At 43.1% G+C, this 21,762-nt stretch overlaps 1 protein-coding gene and 2 long non-coding RNA genes across 6 annotated transcripts in view; 2 read left to right on the plus strand and 1 right to left on the minus strand.

The window, feature by feature from the left end:
• The window catches only part of DOCK8 (dedicator of cytokinesis 8), a 202,626-nt gene extending 201,318 nt beyond the window's left edge, over positions 1 to 1,308 (minus strand). For both annotated transcript variants that reach the window (XM_045065055.1, XM_045065054.1), the window contains exon 1: positions 1,126 to 1,308. In XM_045065055.1, coding sequence (XP_044920990.1) covers positions 1,126 to 1,178 — 53 coding nt within the window. In that variant the 5' untranslated portion in view covers positions 1,179 to 1,308. The remainder of the gene's footprint in view (positions 1 to 1,125) is intronic.
• A 2,713-nt stretch (positions 1,309 to 4,021) lies between these two features.
• Positions 4,022 to 7,633, plus strand: LOC123387522. Of its 3 annotated transcripts, none has more exons than XR_006601963.1 (2): positions 4,022 to 4,233; positions 5,181 to 7,633. It is a non-coding gene; the product is annotated as an uncharacterized LOC123387522 (long non-coding RNA). The 3 variants fall into 3 exon arrangements; XR_006601964.1 differs by having other exon boundaries at positions 5,643 to 7,633; XR_006601965.1 differs by having other exon boundaries at positions 6,384 to 7,633.
• Positions 7,634 to 8,707: 1,074 nt separating this feature from the next.
• On the plus strand, positions 8,708 to 11,803 carry LOC123387523. The gene is made up of 2 exons (XR_006601966.1): positions 8,708 to 10,732; positions 11,603 to 11,803. It is a non-coding gene; the product is annotated as an uncharacterized LOC123387523 (long non-coding RNA).
• The last annotated feature ends 9,959 nt before the right edge of the window (positions 11,804 to 21,762 follow it).

A 21,762-nucleotide genomic window follows, 5' to 3' on the forward strand; every position in this document is an offset into this window, starting at 1 on the left:
AAGAAATATGCACCAAGAATGCTTTGCCCATAGCCACCCAGCAGGTGGACATCCACCAGCAATGAAGCCCAATGGGCCCTGGGGAGGTCCTTACTGCCTATTGGGGGCGTCTAATGCCTTGTGGCTGCAACTTCCCCACACGCACTTCTTACACACGTACTGTCCAACTACCCTCTCGCCGGCTCAGCTAAAAGAGGAATAACAAGTCCTAGAGCCCTCAGGGCACCGTACAATAATAAGTTGACCCTTCAGGTCCTAGGTTCATGTTATCTTTTCACCGGACAGTCTCAATTTCTCAGGGCAAGACAAAAAGGTCCCCCAATACTTGTCAGCAGTTCTCAGCGGAGGGACTGCAGCTGCGCCACCTCGGCGAGAACTTGGAGCTGCAAACGTGCTCGCATTGAGTGGCGCGACTTGGATTATGTCTCGGACGCGGAGTGGATTCACTGTCCTTCGCTCTTTGCCAGAGTGCTGGAAATGCACAAAATGCCAGCCACAGGCCATTCCTTTTTGTTTATTTAAATGGAGAATTTTTAAAAAATCACTTTTTCCACTTCACGGCTCCTTTGGACCAGGGAATAAAAATAGCGAAGTCAACAGGAGCCAAACTTCTTCGGGGCGGGGGGGGGCGGCGGTGGTGGTGGTGAAAAGCCCGGCTCAGAACAGCCGAAGTCCTCCAGCCGCTGCCTGGAAACTCAACTCTCATTGCAACCGCTTCTCCACTTGCCCCATCTCCCAGCGGCCTCCAAGGCCGGCGCAGTTGAACAGCGCCGAGCCCAGCAACAGCTCACCCCGCGCCCTTCACCCTGCCCGGAGCGGCCACCTGTGCGAGGCGGGGTCGGCGAGGGAGGTGGCCCCGAGGGCTCGCTCAGGGAAGGGACGCTGGTGGCCGGGACACCCAGGAGGGCTGGAATCGTCCGGGAGGCGCGCGGGCGGGGGGCGGCGCGCGCGGAGACTGTCGCGCGCTCAGCGGCCCCAGCGCGGCCGCCTCGCGGGGGGGGGGGGGGGGGGGGGCGCAGGGGGCGCTCCGGGGGGTCTCAGGTGCAACCCACCTTGGCGTCCCCGGGACTCGGTCCCCGCTCGGTCCGCCAGGGCGGCGCGGCGGCGCAGCGGGGCGCGTCTTACCTGTTGATCTTGAGCGCGAACGCGCGCCGCTCTGCGCCCGGCAGCGTGGCCATGGCCCGCGCGCGGCTGGTCGGCCTCTAGGGGCGCGGGGCGCGGACGGCGGGGGCCCGGCGCGCCGCGGAGCCGCTGCAGCGCACGCCGAGCGGGACGCGAGCCTCATCTGTCAGTGGGCGCTGGAAACTTCCGCATTTCCACCTTCGGCGCTGCGGTCACCGCGGGGGGGAGGGCCCAGCCTCGGAGCGGCGGCCGCGAGCCCGGCCAGCCCCCCGGCGCCCGGCCCGGCACGCAACGAGCGGCGGGCGAGAGGGTGTGGACACGCCGCGGGACTGCCCTCCGGATGCTCCGACCGACGGCGCGCTCCGGCCGGGGTCCTGACCTCGGGCAGAAGCGAGCGCGGGCGGAGGGCCCCGCGACCCCGGGCCAGGCCGGAAACTCCACCTGCCCGGAGCCGCCGGACCGCCAGCGCGGGTGGGCACGAGGGGCAACATGCTGGGCGCCCGCCCCGCGCCCTCGGCCCGGCTGCCGGCTCGGGAGGCCAGCCCTGCGCGTCTCGGGGCTGGGCCTTCGGAAGGGTCCGCTCCAAGCCTGGGGGGCGCGGGGGGGGGGGTCGGGGCTGGGGGAAGAGGCAGATTCGAAAACAAAAACCAACCAACCAACCAGCCTACAAATCAACTTCTCCAAAAGATGGGTCCCGCAACCTTCCTGGGGCACTTGATGTAAATATAATGAATCCAGCCAAGGAATAAACATTGTAAGTCATTCCCTAACACCCCCTTCAATTTTTTTTTTCTTTTTTCTTTCTTTCTTCTTTTTTTTTTCTTATCTTTTTCTTTTTCTTCTTCTTCTTCTTTTTTTTTTTTCCCCCCAACAGAAGGATAAATGCCTTTCTCTGGGAAAACCCTGCACGCCTCTTTCCTGTGGTTCAAGAATATGCTGCGGCCCTGTTTATTCCGCTTTCAGACTGAGAAGTCTGCTAAGAGGCCAGACCCAACTCAAGAAAAATCAGAAAAGTCCCAGTGCTCACCAGACTGGGAAAGTACATGTTTATTTCAAGTTACTGGTTTGCTATAATAGAGCACTCTCTAAATTCTGCCTCTGTTTGGCAACTTGCCCTTTTTAAAAAATACTAAAGCAAGATATTTTTGGTTCAGAGCTACACTGCTGCCCAGGGTGACTGGTGACCATTGGAACAGATGGTTCGTCTGAATTCAGGTGTGCTATGTAAAATGCACGTCAGATTTTGAAGACAGTGTAGAAAAAATAATGCAAAAATATCCTGTTAGTGATTTTTTTTACATTAATTGAATGTTCAAATAATAGTTTTGATATTAGGCAAACAAAATATTAAAATTATTTTCACCTGCTTGTTTTTCCTTCTTTAAAATGTGGCTTGCGTGAAAGAATGTTTAAATTACACGTGTAGCTCACATATGACAGTCACACGTATGTGTGTGGTTGTCGTTGGCAACCTAATATATTAGTAAAACACCTGAGGACTGAATTGAGTCTCTTCTTGATCACCTTCCTTTTCTCCAGTTTTGGATGACTCTGTTAGATTAGTAATTCCTCAGAGCAGGTCAGGTGACATTTCCCTGTAAATATCAATGCCTGTGGGGCACCTGGGTGGCTCAGTCAGTGAAGTAAGCATCTGCCTTGGGATCAGGTCCTGATCTCAGGGTCCTGGGATCAAGCCGGGCATCAGGCTCCCTGCTCAGTGGAGAGCCTGCTTCTCCCTCCCCCTGCCACTCTGCCTACTTGTGCTCTCCCTCTCTCTCTTTTCTCTGTCAAATAAATAAAATCTTTTTAAAATGTTTAAAAAAAATAAATGCCTTTAAGCACATAAGACAGAGTTCTTCAGTCCCATGTTATTATATAGGCTATGAAAAAAGATCCAAAGAAAAGAAAGCTTTTTGTAATGTGGAGTTTCTGGCTTTCAAAAATTCTGAGCTTATTTACTGCACTGGGAGCTGTAAGCCAACATTTAGATCTAGAGATGCTGAGAGAACAATTCTGTGATGACTTCTCCAACTGGGAGCAAATGGGTGGCCAATTCTTCACACCAGAATCTTGAGTCTGCTGTGTACCAGGTTGGCCTTTCATATGGTTTCTCGGAGTTTCTAAATGTTCGTGACACAGGCGTGCCTACACAGCCAAAATATTCTGGTTTCCACATAAACACAAATAAAATGTAATGAGAGTATCTCAAGTTTTCAGAATTTGCAATCAAGGAAAACTTTTTCTGGAGGGGGTAGGTAGGTAAGGGGGAAGGAACCATAAAACCTTCCACCTTACACGCATCAGACTCCATACAACTTGGGATTGGATACCTAATTAGGTTAGGCCAGGGGCGCCTGGCTGGCTCAGTGGGTTAAAGCCTCTGCCGTTGGCTCAGGTCCCTTGCTCTCTCTCTCTGCCTGCCTCTCTGCCTACTTGTGATCTCTGTCTATCAAATAAGTAAAATCTTTAAAAAAAAAAAAAGAAGAAAGAAAGAAAAAGAAAGAAAGATAGATCAGGCCAGCATTACACTCCATGCTGTCCATTCTCGGATGGTTAGAAATGACTCCAAATTTCCTCAATAGCCTTTTAACAATTCACTGTGAGTATGTTTTCCACTTATTTAGTCAGATGCCTATTTTAACAATGTATCTGCTCTGGGATACATTCACAGATCACAGATCACTAGCTAAAGCCCTGGCTTCTCACTATTTCTTTAGTTCCCTGTCGTTGGGTGTCTCTCTTGGCATCCCCCTGTCCAAAATGCACTCCAGAAAGCCGCCTTCTTTCCACAAGTAGGACCTCTCATGGCCTTCCTCTTCCTCTGCATCTCTATGTCATCGCTTTTGTTTTCATCTTCATAAAATTCCTCCCTTGACATTTTTTTTTTTTTTTTTTAAGAGAGAAAGAGAGCGAGCTCTGGGTGGGAAGGCACAGAGGGTGAAGAAGAGAAAGAATCTTAAGAAGACTCACACCCAGCACAGAGCTGATTCAGGCTCCATCTCACCACCCTGAGATCATGACCTAAGCTGAAATCCAAAGCTGAATGCTTAACCAACTGAGCCAGCCAGGCATCTACCTCCCTTAACTATACCAGATGTAATGTCCATCACGGTAAATTCTCCTCTCGCTTTCCCTATGTCTTCTTCTTACCTCTCCAGAAAGCCAACCTCTTTCTTGGGCATCTTGCATATTTTATTTAACAAACAAATAAGATTTACCTTGTACGAGAGCCTGTTGTGAGCCCTTATAAATACTAATTAATTAATTAGTTAATTACAAGCATTAAGTGAGAACATTATGCCTACTTTGCAACCAGGAGAACTGAAGCTCAGAGAGGTTAAGTGATTTGCCCAAGATCACAAACTAGTAAGGGACTGAGTCATTTCCAATCCTAAATTGATGCCTTTCTCCCAAATACGTCCACTTAACTATCCTAAAACTAACCCTCTCCATCTCCTCTACCCGTTTATTTGTAACCTGGCTATTTCTTTGTGATCACTCATTTCTGCTGATGGCCCTCTTTCTCCATTTGCCAGTTCGAGAAGTTTGGAGTCATCTAGGGTGGGAAAAGCAGGAAACCTGCATTCTGGCTTCAGCTTTTCACAAACCGTGTGACCCAGAGCCAGTCACCCCCCGCTGGGCTGACGCCATCTGCTTGCCTCCCTCTGAACTCTGAACGCGTCAGCTCGAACTCCTTCCTCTTCTTTACCCTTTGGGTCTCATCATCCACCAAGCCCTGTTATTTATACTTCAGAAACCTCATTCCTACTTACTGTTCCTGTCATTCCTCCTTCCCCTTTGGCCTCAGCAATCAATGTCCGGTAACAGCACAAAGAAAAATTTTTAATCGCCTCCCTGCCTGTTGCTTCTTTTTATTCTGATTGAAGCAAACTCTACCGTTGTATGAATTTTACTAAGACACTTGTTTCATCATCTTCTTTCCCTGCTTAGTTAACTTTAGTGACTTCCCATAGCGCTACAACCAAGTGGGTTCTCTGCAACTGGTTTGTGTATAGGCCCACCCTATGTAACTAATTCTGACCCTCACCTCTCTGTAGAAGCAAAGAAGATCTGGCCTGGGGCCTTCCTTGCTGGTGTCATTTTTCCTGTCTTCCTCATGGCTGAAGTCCTAGCCAGTCTCTCCTGATCCTTCAAAGTTTGAATGGAGTTTATACCTCCGCCTCTACCTGAAGGAGCCTGTCTTTCAATGCGACAGCACCTTGAACTAGCTAGAAAGGGTAGGTCATCGCCAAAGAACACACCCTAGTGGAATTTAAGGTCCACAGGACTGCAGAGCAAAGTGTGATCATTTGCACAACTCCTTCTTTATTCCCTGAGCCTTTTAAGATTGTGTTCATCTGTCACCTTCTGAGAGCATCTGTTTAACACTGGAATGCCCCTTTCTCAGCTCTGATACTTCTAACTCCATCTCCAATTTTGTTTTTCTCTATAGGACTTTCTCACTATCTGACATACTCTAAGACTTATTAATTTATGTTTATTATCCCTCATGCTTCTAGAATATGATTCCATAAGTGCAGAGAATTTTGTTTTACCCACTGCTCTACCTCCATTGCCGAGAACAATGCTTGACGCATAGTAAGTGTTTGACAAGTACTCATTGAATAAATAAATGCACACTTGACTCAGTATTGAGCACAGACCACACACTCAGTATTTGTTAAAGTGAACTTGGATGGGAGTGATCGAGTTTCCTGTGTCTTTCGGAAGAAAGTAAGACTCTTTTCTTATTCTCTTGAGTTTTTCAGCTGTGCCTTTGTCTGAAATCTCTGTATTTCTCTCTTGGGTGGAGAAATGAAACCAGCAGGTAGATTATTACAAGAAAGTATATATTTGTATTACTGTTTTGTCATTGACAACAGATACAGAGAGATTCGCGTGCTGGCATTTAAATCCAGCCATAACTCAAACATGAGAATTGGAATTTCTATTTTTCTCCACTTTATTCCTTGTACTGTCACAAGAAATCTGTAAGTATGAAAAGAATATAGAATAAGAAACTTTCCCTTAATGATCATGGTGATAAACACACATGTATGAGCATAATGTATATATTTTATATGTACACTTTTTATATTATTTTTTAATTTAGGATTTAGCCCATATTCCAATGTGCAACGTTATTTCAATAGTAATATTCGTCCCATAGCATTTTATAACTAGAAAGACCTTGGATTAATTCACTAATTCATTAACTCACTATTTTATTATCATCTGTATGCTTTTTCTTCATTCCCCAGACATTACTGAGTGGTGACCATGCATGTGTCAGGCTCTGTGCTAAGGGATACTACGGGTAAAACAATGAACAATACTTGCTCCCGGACTTCGCAGAACTCAGGGTCTAGGAACGCAAAAGCGTTACAAAGGAAAGAAGCAGCTTGGGTTCCTGTGACAAGGCAGGGAAGTTTTGTTTCCCAAAACTCTGGTGAATGCGGAAACACAGAGGGGAAGTGATTTATTCTAGTGGAAAGGGTGTTGGCAGAGGGTCGGACGCTGAGGAAGAGTGACTTAACTCACGCAGTGACACGGGGACTGGGTCTTAAACAACAAGGAAGCATTCGCCGGGCAGAGAAGGGCGTTCAGACGTCGCAGGCACAAGGAGCACAGCGTGCCAAAGCGGAGGGACCCAGACCCGCCATGGTCCATACGAGGAATGAAAAGTACAAGAGGAGCTGCCCGGCACAGAGGCAAGCGGTGAGAAAGGAGGTGGGCGGGGCCTGAATAGGACCATCCTGTCGAAGAGTTGAGACTTTCTTCTACCAGGTGGTGGTTGCTGTTTCTGTATCTAGGTCATCGTCTCCTGGGGGTTGATGCCTCTTGCTACCTGGAGGTGCGTGGTGGGGATCATCCAGTAGAGGACAGACCCAGCGTGGTGAGGATGAGGCCTCCTAGATCCGGCGCTGTCACCCCCATCTTTCGCACCCTGCGCACACGCACTGGACACGAATGAAGACCTACACAGTTCTCTACAGAAGGATTTAGGCAGGTTTCCAAGAGTCACATCGGATAGGGAGAGAAGTCAGGCGTGGTGCTCTGGTCTGGTTCCTTCCGCCTCTTACTGGAGTGCCTCACTGGGGTGCCTCACTGGGGTACAGTCATTGCCTCATTCCTGACCTCAGCTCTCTCACTGACTTCCCTTAGGCCACCCCCACTGATCCACTTCCCCATCAGTCTGTTTTCTTCTCCCTAAAGAAAAAAATCATACCTGGAGACGAGTGGGTGATCGTGGTTGGCTTAGAAGAGCTCCGACTCATTCTCCTGAGCTACGGAAGGAGAAGAGGGACAAAGGGGAGGGTAGCTGGTGTAGACAGCGAAGACAACCCACCATATTCACACTGTTGAGAAGTTGAGTAAGATGATGCCCATGAAGGACAGAGCATACTCCTGGATAGTCGCTATCGTCTCAGGGCATGTGAGCTGTGATTTTATTATTATTCAACATTTGTGCTTCTTGAAAGCCATATAAACTTTTACATGTTTACTATTATTTTCTCCTTGCAGATTCCGAGAACTGGAATTTATTGGGTCAAAAATTATAGACTCCTGCCAAAAAATGCATAAATCTAATCATGAGGAGACAGTAGAAGAACTTAAATTAAGGACATTCTACTAACAGGGCAGTCTCTAAAAAATGTCAGCGTCATGAAAGACAAGGAAAGTCTGAGGAACAGGTTCAGATGCAAAGAGACTACAGAGGGGCACCTGGGTGGCACAGTCGGTTAAGCATCGGGCTCTTGATTTCGGCTCAGGTCATGATCTCAGGGTGGCGAGATCAAACCCCATGTCCAGCCGCACATTGGGCCCCACGCTTGGTGGGGAGTCTGCTTGAGATTCTCTCCCTCTCCCTCTGGCCCCACCCCCTCCAATAAATAAATAAATCTTAAAACAAAAAAGAGAGAGAAAGAGAGTGCAGAGACAGAGCAAGTAAAGGCAATGAGGGATGATGCTAGACTGGACCTCAGATCAAGAAAAATAATTACCCTAAAGAATATCACTGGGGAGGGGGAGATGAACCGTGAGAGACTGTGGACTCTGAGAAACAAACTGAAGGTTTTGGAGGGGAAGGGGATGAGGGGATGGGTGAACCTGGTGGTGGGTATTAAGGAGGGCACGTATTGCATGGAACACTGGGTGTGGTGCATAAACAGTGAATCTTGGAACACTGAAAAAACAAAATAAAATTTTTTAAAAATCAGGAAAAAAAAGAATATCACTGGGGCAATTGGCAAAATCTGCATATTGACTATGTATTTGATAACAAAATATTATATCAAAGTTATATTTTCTAAATTTGATACTTATACTGTGGTTGCATAAGAGACTATCCTTATTCATAGGGGATACATACTCGAGTTTTTAGGATAAAACAGCAGAAAGGTATAATGTCTGCAATGTATGTTCAGATGCTCACCCTTGATGATGACGATAACGATGATATTGATAACATTAAGAGTATTTTTTTTAAGATTTTATTTACTTATTTGACAGACAGAGATCACAGGTAGGCAGAGAGGCAGGCAGAGAAAGAGGAGGAAGCAGGCTCCTGACTGAGCAGAGAGCCGGATGCAGGGCTCAATCCCAGGACCCTGAGATCATGACCTCAGCCAAAGGCAGAGGTTTAACCCACTGAGCCACCCAGGTGCCCCTGATATTGATAACATTAAAATAAGATAATAAATAACACAAATAAAGCAGTTGGCCAACCTAGCTGAAGATTATGTAAAAGTTCCTGCTCTATACATTTGAAAAATTTTCAAAAGATAAAAAATAAAATTGACTTTTGCTAGCTCATGCCAATTTCTAATCCATGTTTAAAATAAAAGACTTTCATTTTACCCTCATTTATGCTAGCATTTATCTGCAGTTTTGCAAGTTGACTAGCCTAAAAATACATTTGGAAGTGTTTTAATTAGGCGCATATTGGTTAGATGAGCTGACTATTTTTCCACATTATCTTAGGACATGGTTGTGTTTTGTGGGGATGTGTCCATTTATGTTTTGTCCCACTTGTCCATTAAAATCTTAGCATTTTTCTTATTAATTGTATTTGCCCTTTAACTAATACATTAACAATGTGGAGTATTTCTCTTTGAATAACTATGATCTTCCTAAATGTCTTGAGCCATTTGGGGAAGGACTACCCAGACAGGTTTAAAGAATCTTTAGAAATTTTGGTGGCCCGTGCTGAGTGTCAGCGTAGGACCAAAGTTTATATGAAATTTTTATATGAAATTTCTCCCATTTCAGTATTCTCCAATATATTCCCAGTCATTTCACTCTAAACTGTGCCCCCCTCCCAAATCCCATATTGCCATAACCATTTAGGTACCATGACAAGCCCTGGGACATCTTCAGAAGAGGGGAAAGCAAGCTGTGTGGTGGTTCTTTGGACAGATTTGCTTGACTCAGGCTTCTTGAGCCCTACACACTACTGCTCGCACAAAGTCGCAGGCAGTATCACGGCACAATTTGATTGCGTGATCACTGCAATTCTTAAAACAGCATAATTACATGGTACTAAGACTTAGAAAGTGGATGTTAGATCCAGGTGACATGACTGTCATGTCTACAAACCTATGTCCCATTCAGGAGCAAGCTGTATCTTTAAGACAGAAGTTCTCATACTTTGCAAGTGTGGGAATTACCTAGAGAGCTAATAGTAAACAGAGTCCCAGACTCATTGAAGTAGGATGGAGAAAGCAGAGACCCCTCTACATCGGTCAATTTCTCCAAGTGATTCTGTTACATATCATTGTTAGAGAACCATTGTTTGAGAGCTGCCAAATAAAATGAAACTATTCCTAAAAGCGTAAGGTTAAAAACGTTTATCTGCCGGAGGTTTAGCTTAGATGAAGAATTGAGAGGGACCACTGGAAGCAATGACCGATAAAGTAGATAATCTATACGGGCAGGTGTATTTAGAATTTAGGATCCTGAAATGATTCTCTTTCTAGAACTAACTCATGGTTCAGCTTCTTTTTCTTTTTTAAAGATTTTATTTATTCATTTGACAAAAAGAGAGGGAAAGAAAGCACAAACAGGGGGAGCATCAGGCAGAGGGAGAAGGAGAGGGAGAATCAGGTTCCCAGCCAAATAAGGAGCCCAACGACACGGGGCTCAATCCCAGGGTCCTGGGATCAAGACCCAAGCAGAAGGCAGATGCTTATCATCTGAGCCACCCAGGTGCCCCCACCAATCAGCCGCTTAAAAAACACTTAAGTAAAACCCATGTAACACATAAGGTGAATGTATGACTTATTGATGGAACCAAAACACATCTTTTCTTATGGGTACACACTGCATTCAGTGGGGATAATCCTTGACAATCCCATATGGGAATGTGGGCGGGTCTCATGACTTTTCCCTTACTCTAGGGTACAATTTAGCTGCAAGTATAGCTTGAGGTCTGAGATCAGAAAAAAAACTCCACCTTATCTTTAATGACAGATTTCCCTCCAGCTGGCTGCCGCTGCAAAGAAGGGGAAGGATGCATGGCTGGCTCCTCTCTTCACTTTGCGCCACACCTCTTTTCTTCTTTCACTCCGACTGGCTAGCCAGTTTCTGACCTCTTGAGGTTGAATGAATGGTGAGATATAAGAAAGCTCCAGTAATTCCACTACTGAGTATTTACCCAAAGAAAACAAAAACACTAACTGGAAAAGATACGCATATTCTTTTGTTTACTGCAGTATTATTTACCAATACTATTTACAAAAATATAGAAGCAAACCAAGTGTCCATCCAGAGATCAAGAAGATAGGATATAAGCTCTCTGTATGCGTGACGCACGTACAATGGAATATTACTCAACCATAAAAAGAATGAGATCTTGTCATTTGTGACAGCATGGATAGACCTAGAATGTACAATGCTAAGTGAATTAAGTCAGACAGAGAAAGAAAAATATCCTGATTTCACTTATATGTGGAATGTAAAAAAAGAATAAAACAAATGAACAAAGAATCCAACGGACTCTTAGACATAGACTCTTAAACAATGGCAGCCAGAGGGAAGATGGACAGGGGATGGCCAGAACAGATAAAGGGGATTAAGAGATACAAACTTCAAATTAAAAAAGACTGAGTCACAGAGATGAAAAGTACAGCATAGGGAACACAGTAATAGGGTAATAATGTTGCATGGTGACAGACGGTGACTACACTGATGGCCCTGAGCATTGAGTAATGTACAGAATTGCCAGATCCATATGCTGTGCACCTGAAATGAATATAACATTGTATGTCAACTATGCCAATAAGTTTTTGGGAAGAAAGAACTCTAGAACTGATACCGCTATGAGCTAGCTTTGAATTTTCTGTGCCTGATAGATATGCAAAGCTGAGTCCTTACTTTCTTAGGTCTTTTGGAAGACTGCTTTCCTGGAGATTTCTCTCTGGTAGGTTATTTCACTTATCTCATGCACCTGTGCTCATAGTGTTCACTGGTTCTTTTACAGCTACTTCCGGTTTCCTACAGCTACGGTCCTCTGCTTTCTAAGGGATCCTACTTGACAAGACCCCAAATGACCCTTAGTTGAATCTCACCCCTGTGGTCCTGACCCACTGAAAAGGCTCATGAAAAGTCCTGCTTGATCCTAACACAGCCTCTACCTTGGTGCCCCAGGCTGCTTGAACATCCGTGGTCCGGAGTCGGGCTACCTCTTTGCATCTCCCAGCTCAGGAGAATTGTCATTTCCAATTCTCGGAACGGTGTTCTGCAAGCCATGGAAGGAAGGGGTAGCCCTTCCTCATTTACCACCCCCTTTCCCCAAAATGGAAGCTCTCCTTGGAAATATCTTCTCCAAAAAAAAAAAAATCTCTTCAAAAGTCCTGTGAGATTGAAGAGTCATGGAAATAGTTCTCAGTTCCCTTGGTAAATGCTGCCTGTGTAACCTAGTTTTGAAATATCTGTATTTGTTGTATTTGATTATCCTAGTGAAAATTACATTTTGATTTTACATCATTGTAGTGTTAGGTGCCCTACCATACCATTAAGCCACATTTAGGGGGGCCATACTTCAGGGCAATTTTTTCCCTAGGTTTGAAGTTCTTGGAGACAGAAATAGATTACTAGAAAATGATATAGTTAAGGCTTTACTTTAGTAGAAATTATTTTGCCATGTAAAATACACATGGAGATGAGTATACAGTCTCATCAGATGAGTAAGCGTACAGCTAGATGAACTTAACAAAGTAAACACACCCATGTCATGGGCACTGAGACCAAGACAGAGAACATCACCAACTTCCAGAAGTCCCCACGATACCCTTTCTCCATTGGGTTCCCCAGGGTAATTAATATCATGACTATTAACACTATAGGTCCATTTTCCCCCTGATATTTTTTAAAGATTTTATTTATTTATTTGACAGAGATCACAAGTAGGCGGAGAAGCAGGCAGAGAGAGAGGAGGAAGCAGGCTCCCCGCTGAGCAGGGAGCCCGACGTGGAGCTCGATCCCAGGACCCTGAGATCATGACCTGAGCGGAAGGCAGAGGCTTAACCTTCTGAGGCACCCAGGGGCCCCTTTCCCCCTGAGTCATCCATATTTCCACACTTAGCAGGAGATGATTCACCTCATTTCTGTGTGCCCAAGGTACGAATACACCAAAACAGTTACTATCTGATTAGTAACTCTCTTTGTGAAGGGTAGCGGACCCTTGGCTTGGGCTCCCCTGACCTTCTCTGATTCCAACTTGAATTCACAGAAGGACTCTCAAGTCACTTTAATGACCTGCCGTGGGTTTCAGGAAGAGCAATTAAAAAAAAAAAAAAAAAACCTAAAAATTAAAAATTAAAAAAAAAAAAAAACCTCCCATGATTAAAAAAAAAACTATGTTCAATGTTAGGCTCCTTCAGGAAGAAGTCTATTATTTCTCCCTATTCTTTTTATTTTATCCCATCAATCTGCTCTTTTAGTTTGGCTTATTTAGAATCATAGAATGTTTGAGCCGGAAAAAAAAACAACACATCTCCTGGGAAACATTTTGCATAAATTCTGATAAGTAATATGAGTTCCTATTTCCTTAGGAATTATGATAAGAAGTTTTATCACATAGCCCCAAGAAAAACTGCAACAGCCTATTCACAATCACAAGTGAAGACCAGAAATACTTCTCTGAATATTTCTTGCATTGTACTTTGTAATTATGTGGTAGACGTTATTTCGATTAAAATGAAAGGCTTCAGGGAATGATAGATTTTTATCAAGAGTAAGATAGCTTTTTAGTTTATTTCAATAACATTCACATTTTAAAATTTCCACAGTGAAATTCAATATGTGTTTTGAAAACTTATCAGAGTTTACTTTATAGATTAACAGCAACACCTCAGTTTAAAAATGTTGACATTAAAATAGGATCTACACTCTTATTAATAAGTGAAAAGCACTAAAGACTTGTGTTTTCATGAAATTCTGTTTAACAAACATTAGAGTATCATTAGAACATCATTTTATTTTAGTTTAGTTTATTATGTTAAAGATTTTTTGAGATTATTAGAGAGAGGGAGAGAGAGAAGCAAGTGGTGGGCAGGGAGGGGAGAAGAATATTCCTCACTCAACAGGGAGCCTGATTTGGGGCTCGAACCCAGGACCCCGGGATGGCGACCTGAAATGAAGGCAGATTCTTAACTAACTGAGCCACCTAGGCACCCATAGAACACCATTTCAAATTAGAAAATCTTTTCATGGGGTGCGTGGGTGGCTCAGTGGGTTAAAGCCTCTGCCTTCAGCTCAGGTCATGATCCCAGGGTCCTGGGATGGAGCCCCGTGTTGGGCTCTCTGCTCAGCAGGGAGCCTGCTTCCTCCTCTCTCTCTGCCTGCTTCTCTGCCTACTTATGAGCTCTGTCTGTCAAATAAATAAAATCTTTTTAAAAAGAGATTAAAAAAAGAAAATCTTTTCATTCAAACTGAGATATATATATATATACATATATGTTATAATATATACATATATATAAATAAATTCATTTATCATTCATTCAACAAAGTATTTGAGGAGCATCCGCTTTGCACCAGGCATTGCATTAGGCTAGAGACAAGTCGCATGAATTTGGTTAATATTGTTGTTGTCCTCAGGAACCTATAGTTTAGCATAGTTGAGAGATAAATACGTAAAGAGATAGTTTCTAGACAGGATAATCACTGCTTCTATATGTGCTGTAGGATTCTGCGTATGTTATAGGAGCACATAAAAGGCACCGAAAGCATCCTAGGATGGCCATGGACTCTTTCCCCAAGCAAGTGATACCTCAGGTGGGTGGCCAAATATAGGTTAGGCAGGAGAGTGGTGTAGACATTCACAAAGGCTAAAGCAACTGGATGCCATCACCAGACATAGGGCATATAGTATAAAAGCTGGATTGGAAAAGGAGAGGAGAACATAATTAAATGAGCTGGGGACCTAAAAATAAAGACTCAAAAAGCTCAGAAAGAAATAATCTGTAAGACAGGTTAGTAGAGTAAACGTGGGTCAGGAGTTGAGCCAACTTCGATTCAAACCTTAGCTTCACCATCTGACAGATGTGTGAGATTAAACAGATCCTTTAACTTTAACTTTCAGAGCCTCAGTTTCCCCACTGTATAAAAAGGGGACAACAACGTGGACATTATAGGGGTGTAGGGAAGACTGCAAGATTCAGTGGGATAATGCATATAAAAGTGCCTAGTCCTTACTGAAAGCTCAAAAATTGGAGGCTTTGTTATTTTGGAAGAAAATCAGGAGTGAGGGTTGGGGGGGAGGATGAGTATTCAAAGACCAAAGCCAGGGACGCCTGGGTGGCTCAGTTAGTTAAGTGATTGCCTTCGGCTCAGGTCATGATCCTGGAGTCCCAGAATGGAGTCCCACATAGGGCTCCCTGGTTAGAGGGGAGTCTGCTTCTCCCTCTGACCCTCCCCCTTCTCATGTTCTTTCTCTCATATTCTCTCTCTCTCTCTCACTCTCTCATAAATAAATAAATAAATCTTTAAAAAACAAAAAACAAACCCAGGAAGATAAAAAGAGTTTTACAAGATGCCTTTGGCTAGAGTTAAAGCTACTAGCAATTAGCTTCCTTTGCAATTGACAAGTGAACCATAAAAGTGAATGAACTTGTGGTTACTCAGATAAAAGCACCAGTCAGAGTAATAATTTATGTTCGGGGGACCTAGTTGTTTACCGGACATGCCCAGGGAAGGGATGGCCAGCAGCAGAATTATAAAGCAGATCTGTTTGTTTTCAAACACTCCTGAGCTAGATTTTAGTTCCCTTGTGAAAATTCAAAATGGACTTCTGGGTAGGGTGATCGATTGGATATTTGCATTTACTTCGGTTTTCTTCTGAAACCTAGTGTAATGATAGTAAAGGAATTATTATTTTAAGGCAGAAACCCACAGTGCAGATGAGATTAGGAGGGAAAATAAAACAAACTTTAGAAAATTAGAAGCCATCTTATTTATTAGATCTGAGAAAGGTGATCCCGAAACTTGCCTCCAGAAGGCTAGGGAAGGCCTGATTGCATCGCCGACCTCCCTAAAGTTGTGGGAATGTCAGTACTTCTGGAAATGGGGACCAAGTGGGGCTAAACAGAGGAGTATTGTTTCGTAAGTCTGTTTAAGAAGCAATGAGATCTCTTTAGATACCCTAGCTAACATAGAGCCAGATTACTGCCCTCTCCCAGCCTGGCAGAGGCTGAATAAGATAAATAGAGAGCATCACATTCTGGAGAACGTTTGGCACATTTGGGGATGGATTCAATGCAGTGAACAGAGGGAGGTGGTTTCCGTGAACACTTACGGAAACATTTGTAACCAAATAAAAGCCAAGGTCTTTTACGTCCATTCTGATTCCAGACCTGGAGATTGGAATGTCTGGGGTGTTTGACCAAGTGGAGAGGAAGGACATAAAGATATTGACATCATGAGTGCCCCAATTATTTCTTCTAGGGGAAGAGAGGGGAAAATAAAATAAGATGAAATCAGAGAGGGATATAAACCATGAGAGGCTCTTAAGCATAAGAAACAAACTGAGGGTTGCTGAGGGGAGGTGGGAGGGGCGATGGGGTAACGGGGTGATGGGAGTTAAGGAGGGCACGTAAAGTGATGAGAACTGGGTGTTGTATGCAACGATGAATCACTGAACTCTACCTCTGAAACTCATAATGCACTATATGTTAATTAGTTGACTTTAAATAAAATAAAGAAATTTTTAAAAAGAATGTCCCAATTCAGTGGCCCAGCCAGAGTACCAGAAACTGAAGCCATCAGTTCATGAGACTCCCAGCACCCTCCCCGCACCCCCACCCCCACGCCCGTGGGACCAGAATTTCCCAGAGGCTTTTTTAGTACTTCCCTCCTAAACTCCCTAGGTAACCACAAATTATCAGACATTTAAGGAAAAGCACCAAGGTGAAAGTGTTGACGTAAACCAATCTTTTAGAATCTCTAACAAGAAACAAAGTTTCACGTGAGACCAAGTTAGGACAACTGCTCTGGAAACATGCTCTTCATAGGGAAGAAAGTAGTACAAGAGTGAATGAGATTGAAAGGTTTTACAGGGTTAGACACATTTTTACATTTTGTAAAATGCTCAAAAGATTGTAGGCAGGAATCACAAGTATTAACATCAAGGAATACAGAGATTACTGCTTGATATCTCAAGAACAAGAAGTGTTTTCCCGTGGGCTTCTCCTCTGTAAGGTAGACCTACCACGTAACCATGGAGTACCCTAGACCAGGCTTTTGGTTCAAACCAAGTTTATGTACAGTCCTACTAACTCAGAAAGAAATCTAAAATGCCTTCCCCCCCCCTTTTTTTTAAAGATTTTATTTATTTTGGCAGATAGAAATCACAGGGAGGCAGAGAGGCAGAGAGAGAGGAAAGGAAGCAGGCTCCCTGCTGAGCAGAGAGCCCGATGCGGGGCTCGATTCCCGGACCCCAGGATCATGACCTGAGCCGAAGGCAGAGGCTTTAACCCACTGATCCACCCAGGTGCCCCTGCCTTCCCTTTTATATCAGACCTTTAGAGAGGTTTGGTTTTTTTTTTTTCCCATCTCTCTTATCAAAAGGTAGACACCAAACAAACAAAGAAAGCAACTTGGAAGAAAACAAAACTATAATGGGATCAGAAAACTATTATTAATATGTACAGAAGGATCAGAGGTGATATCATACGCACAAATTAGAATATTATGTAATTTTAAAATATTATTCAAGGAATTAAGGGGGGCTTTGGGAAATTAAAAAGATATATGATAACAGAATAAAAAATTCAGAGAAAGGGCACATCATCGAGTTGAGCAAATCTCCCAGAAAATAAATCAAAAAGAAAGAAGGAAAATAGTTGAAAAAAAGAAAAGACAATTAGAGGACCAAAATAGGAAGTTTAATAGCTGCTTAAGAGGAGCTCCATAAAGAGAGACAGACAAAACCAAAGGAAGGAAATCACCAACAAAATGATTCCAGAAAATTCAAGGAAAGGACATGAGTTTGCAGATTGGAAGAGCTACTGAGTGTCCAGATACTAGATGAAATTAGACCCACTCCAAGACACGTCATTGTGCAATTTCCAAACACTATGCATTTGTTTGCTAGGGCTGGTATACGAAATAACACAGAGTGCATGGTTTAAATAACAGAAATCCATCATCTTGGTTTTAAAGCCTGGAAGTTCACGATCAAGGTGTTATAGACCCCAAAATAGAATTTTTTTTTTTTGAGGATGTAAAACTAAAGGAACACCTAACCCATTTGAATGTATGAAAAGGACATTTCAGACAAGTGTGTAAGAGTTTAAGGTGAATTAGTGATAAGTACACAATAGTAAATAAGCAAAACTAGAAACACAAAAACAAGAAAAACATTAATTTCAGGGAAAATAACAATTGAGTAGGAAACAAATGTAGGCTCAAGTGTAAATATAATTTTCACAGTCCCAATAATGTTCAAATAAATATTAATATCACCAAGACAAACACACACGTGGGGAGTGTGGGGAGACAGAAAGAGTGGTGGGTACCGGGTGTACGTGTAGGTGAGAAGTGAGAGAGAGAGTTACATTTTCCTATGTACAAATCTGTGGTTACATTAAAAAAATCATTCATCTGCACACTTAGGATTGGTAAGCTTTATCTATTGTTTATGATTCAATTAAAATAAAAAAACACCAACTATTGCTCAGGTTTCAACTTAGGATCACAAACACAAATGCCCAGTGGGGCTGGGCAAGGAGCTTGACCAGGTGAAGCAGTCTTGATAAAATGGGATGGGGAGGGGCGCCTGGGTGGCTCAGTGGGTTAAAGCCTCTGCCTTTGGCTCAGGTCATGATCTCAGGGCCCTGGGCTCGAGCCCAACATCGGGCTCTCTGCTCAGCGGGGAGCCTGCTAACCCACCCCCCTCTGCCTGCCTCTCTGCCTGCTTGTGATCTGTCAAATAAATAAATAAAATCTTAAAAAAATATATATGGGAAGGGGTATCGGTATGGACACAATAAACCAAAGAAGACGTGCTCTGTTCCTCAAGTGGGCTGTCCCTATTTAGCTGCAGTTGTAAAAACATGTATCACAAAATTTAAGGACTTTTTGAGAGAAGACATATCTGTAAGTTTTTACAAATGAAAAATGTCCTGATTTTTAAACCATTGCTTTATGAAAAAAACATAGCTGGGGGAGAGAGTTGGCCCATAATCTACCAGTTAAAGCAATGAAGCTTTGTCATCCTCTCCTGGATGTGGGGGAGACCTAATATCTCTGAAATTATATTGCATTGGGTTAGTGAAGTTGGCTGTGGATGAAAGTAATTTTAAACAGCAAACCAAGGAGCAATGACCTATAAAACTAACAAGCCAGAGCAAAACAAAACAAAGAAACAAAAACCTCTGGACCAGAACATTTTTCCAAGGCGTGCTGATGTGATAAAATCGGAATTGCTTAATGCTTATAAAATATCAAAGATTATGCCTTTGACTTCCCCATATTCAGAGAGAGAATTTAATTGGGATAACGTCTACAAATTAACTGAAGATCTAAAGCAAGAGAATCACTGAGATCCTGCTAATCTATAGACTATCCGAAGTCCATTTTTAGTCTGAGGTCAAAGTCTGAATGACTCAACATTTCTCTTGACTTCAGGCTTATCAGTGTCCTGTGTCAAATAGCAAACAATGTGTTAGATTTAAGTCTTCTCATTCCTGAAGTGTCTATGTCTGTTATTGTGCACATGAACAAGGGTGAAAAGTAAAGGAAACAAATGAGAAAAATTACAGTATTGTATAAATAAAGATAGAAAGTAGATCAATGTTTGCCTGGGACCCAGGGTAGAGAGAAGACTGTCCACAGACAGTTTTGGAGGATGATGGAAGTGTATGAAAATTAGATTGTAATCACTGCTGCACAACTGTATAAATGAATTAAAACTCTTGAATTGTACACTTAAAATTGGTGAATTTTATGCTAGGTCAATTACACTTTAATAAAGCTGTAACTTTACTTTTATTTCTTTTTAAGGGTTTATTTATTTATTTCAGGGAGAGAGCAAGAGAGAGAGCACTGGCTGGGGGAGGATGAGAGGGAGAGAGAGAAGCAGACTCCCCACGGAGCAGGGAGCCCTATGTGGGACTTGATCCTAGGACCCTGGGATCATGACCTGAGCATAAGGAGATGCTTAACCAACAGAGCCACCCAGGAACCACAACTGTAATTTAAAAAAAAAAAAAAAAGAATAATGGATGATAAAATTAGTGGGCTAAAATGTGATAAGAAATAAGATATTTACATAGTCTCAGATTATCTCCTCCTTAGATATTTATTAACTATAATAGGGAGGCTGCCTGGGTGGCTCAGTCACTTAAGCATCTGCCTTCTGCTCAGGTCATGATCCCTGGGTCATAGAATCGAGTCCCAGATCAGGCTCCCTGCTTGGCAAGAAGTCTACTTCTCCCTCTAATCCTCCCCTTCTCATGCTCTCTCTCTCTAATAAATAAATTAAATCTTAAAAAAAACCCTATAATGGGGAAAATAGTGACTTTATGGTGGAGAAACCTAGCAGATACCATTTTAACCAAGTGATCACAGGTAATGTCACCAGTAAAGGGATGTATGGACATCATGTACCCTCTGAAGTGATGCACAGAGATATAACATCAACTTGTGAATTCCAGCCCAAAATGCACAACCTGAATTTAATCCTGAGTAAGCATAGAATAAACCTGAGTTGAGGGACAGTCCACGAAATAACTGACCAAGTACTATTTCAAAGTATGAAAGAGATTGAACAATGCCCCAGAATAAATAGATTAAAGAGATTTGGTAACTAAGTGTAATGTAAGATCCTCTATTGGATCCTGGCCCAGAAAATGGATGTTAGTGGGACAATCAGCAACATTTGCAAGATGTCTGCAGATTGGTTAATAGTATTGTGTTCATGTTAATCTCCTGCTTTTGCTAATTGCACTATGATTGTGTGAGATATTAAAATTAGGGGAGGCAGAATTAAGAGTATGTAAGAATCTCTGTGTTATTTCTGTAACTCTTTTTTAAAGCTTTATCTATTTATCTGAGAGAGAGATAGCTTAAGAGAACATGCGTGAAGGGGGGAGGGACAGAAGGCGAGGGAAAAGCAGACTTGCACTGAGCAGGGAGCCTGACGCAGGGCTTAATCCCGGGACCCAGGGATCAGGACCCGAGCTGAAGGCAGGTGCTTAACCAACTAAGCCACCCAGGTAGCCCTATTTCTGTAACTTCTGTAAGCTATTTAGAAATAGTTTTAAATGAAATATTAAAAAGTTAAAATGATAAAATGGATGTGGAGAAAGGGGAACCCTATTACACTGTTGGTGGGAATGCAAGTTGGTGCAGCCTCTTTGGAGAACAGTGTGGAGATTCCTCAAGAAATTAAAAATAGAGCTTCCCTATGACCCTGCCATTGCACTCCTGGGTATTTACCCCAAAGATACAGATGTCGTGAAAAGAAGGGCCATCTGTACCCCAATGTTTATAGCAGCAATGGCCACGGTCGCCAGACTATGGAAAGAACCAAGATGCCCTTCAACAGACTAATGGATAATGATGATGTGGTCCATATACACTGTGGAGTATTATGCCTCCATCAGAAAGGATGAATACCCAACTTTTGTAGCAACATGGACAGGACTGGAAGAGATTATGCTGAGTGAAATAAGTCAAGCAAAGAGAGTCAATTATCATATGGTTTCACTTATTTGTGGAGCATAACAAATAGCATGGAGGACAGGGGGTGTTAGAGAGGAGAAGGGAGTTGGGGTAAATTGGATGGGGAGGTGAACCATGAGAGACTATGGACTCTGAAAAACAATCTGAGGGGTTTGAAGGGGCGGGGGGGTGGGAGGTTGGGGTACCAGGTGGTGGGTATTATAGAGGGCACAGATTGCATGGAGCACTGGGTGTGGTGAAAAAAATAATGAATACTGTTTTTCTGAAAATAAATAAACTAATTTAATAATAAAAAAAAGTTAAAATAAAGTTTTACTTTTCAGCTTGGAAAATGGCAGTGGATTGATAAGAAATGAATGGTGAAGTGATCAGCCAAATTCTACCAAATTCTAATGTTAAGAAAGCAATAACTAAGAAAATAAGTCAATGCAGAGATGTTCTTAAATGAAGTAC

Source organism: Mustela putorius, unplaced genomic scaffold (genome assembly GCF_011764305.1).
Source record: "Mustela putorius furo isolate JIRA1106 unplaced genomic scaffold, ASM1176430v1.1 tig00003854_pilon_pilon_pilon, whole genome shotgun sequence".
Lineage (NCBI taxonomy): Eukaryota > Metazoa > Chordata > Mammalia > Carnivora > Mustelidae > Mustela > Mustela putorius.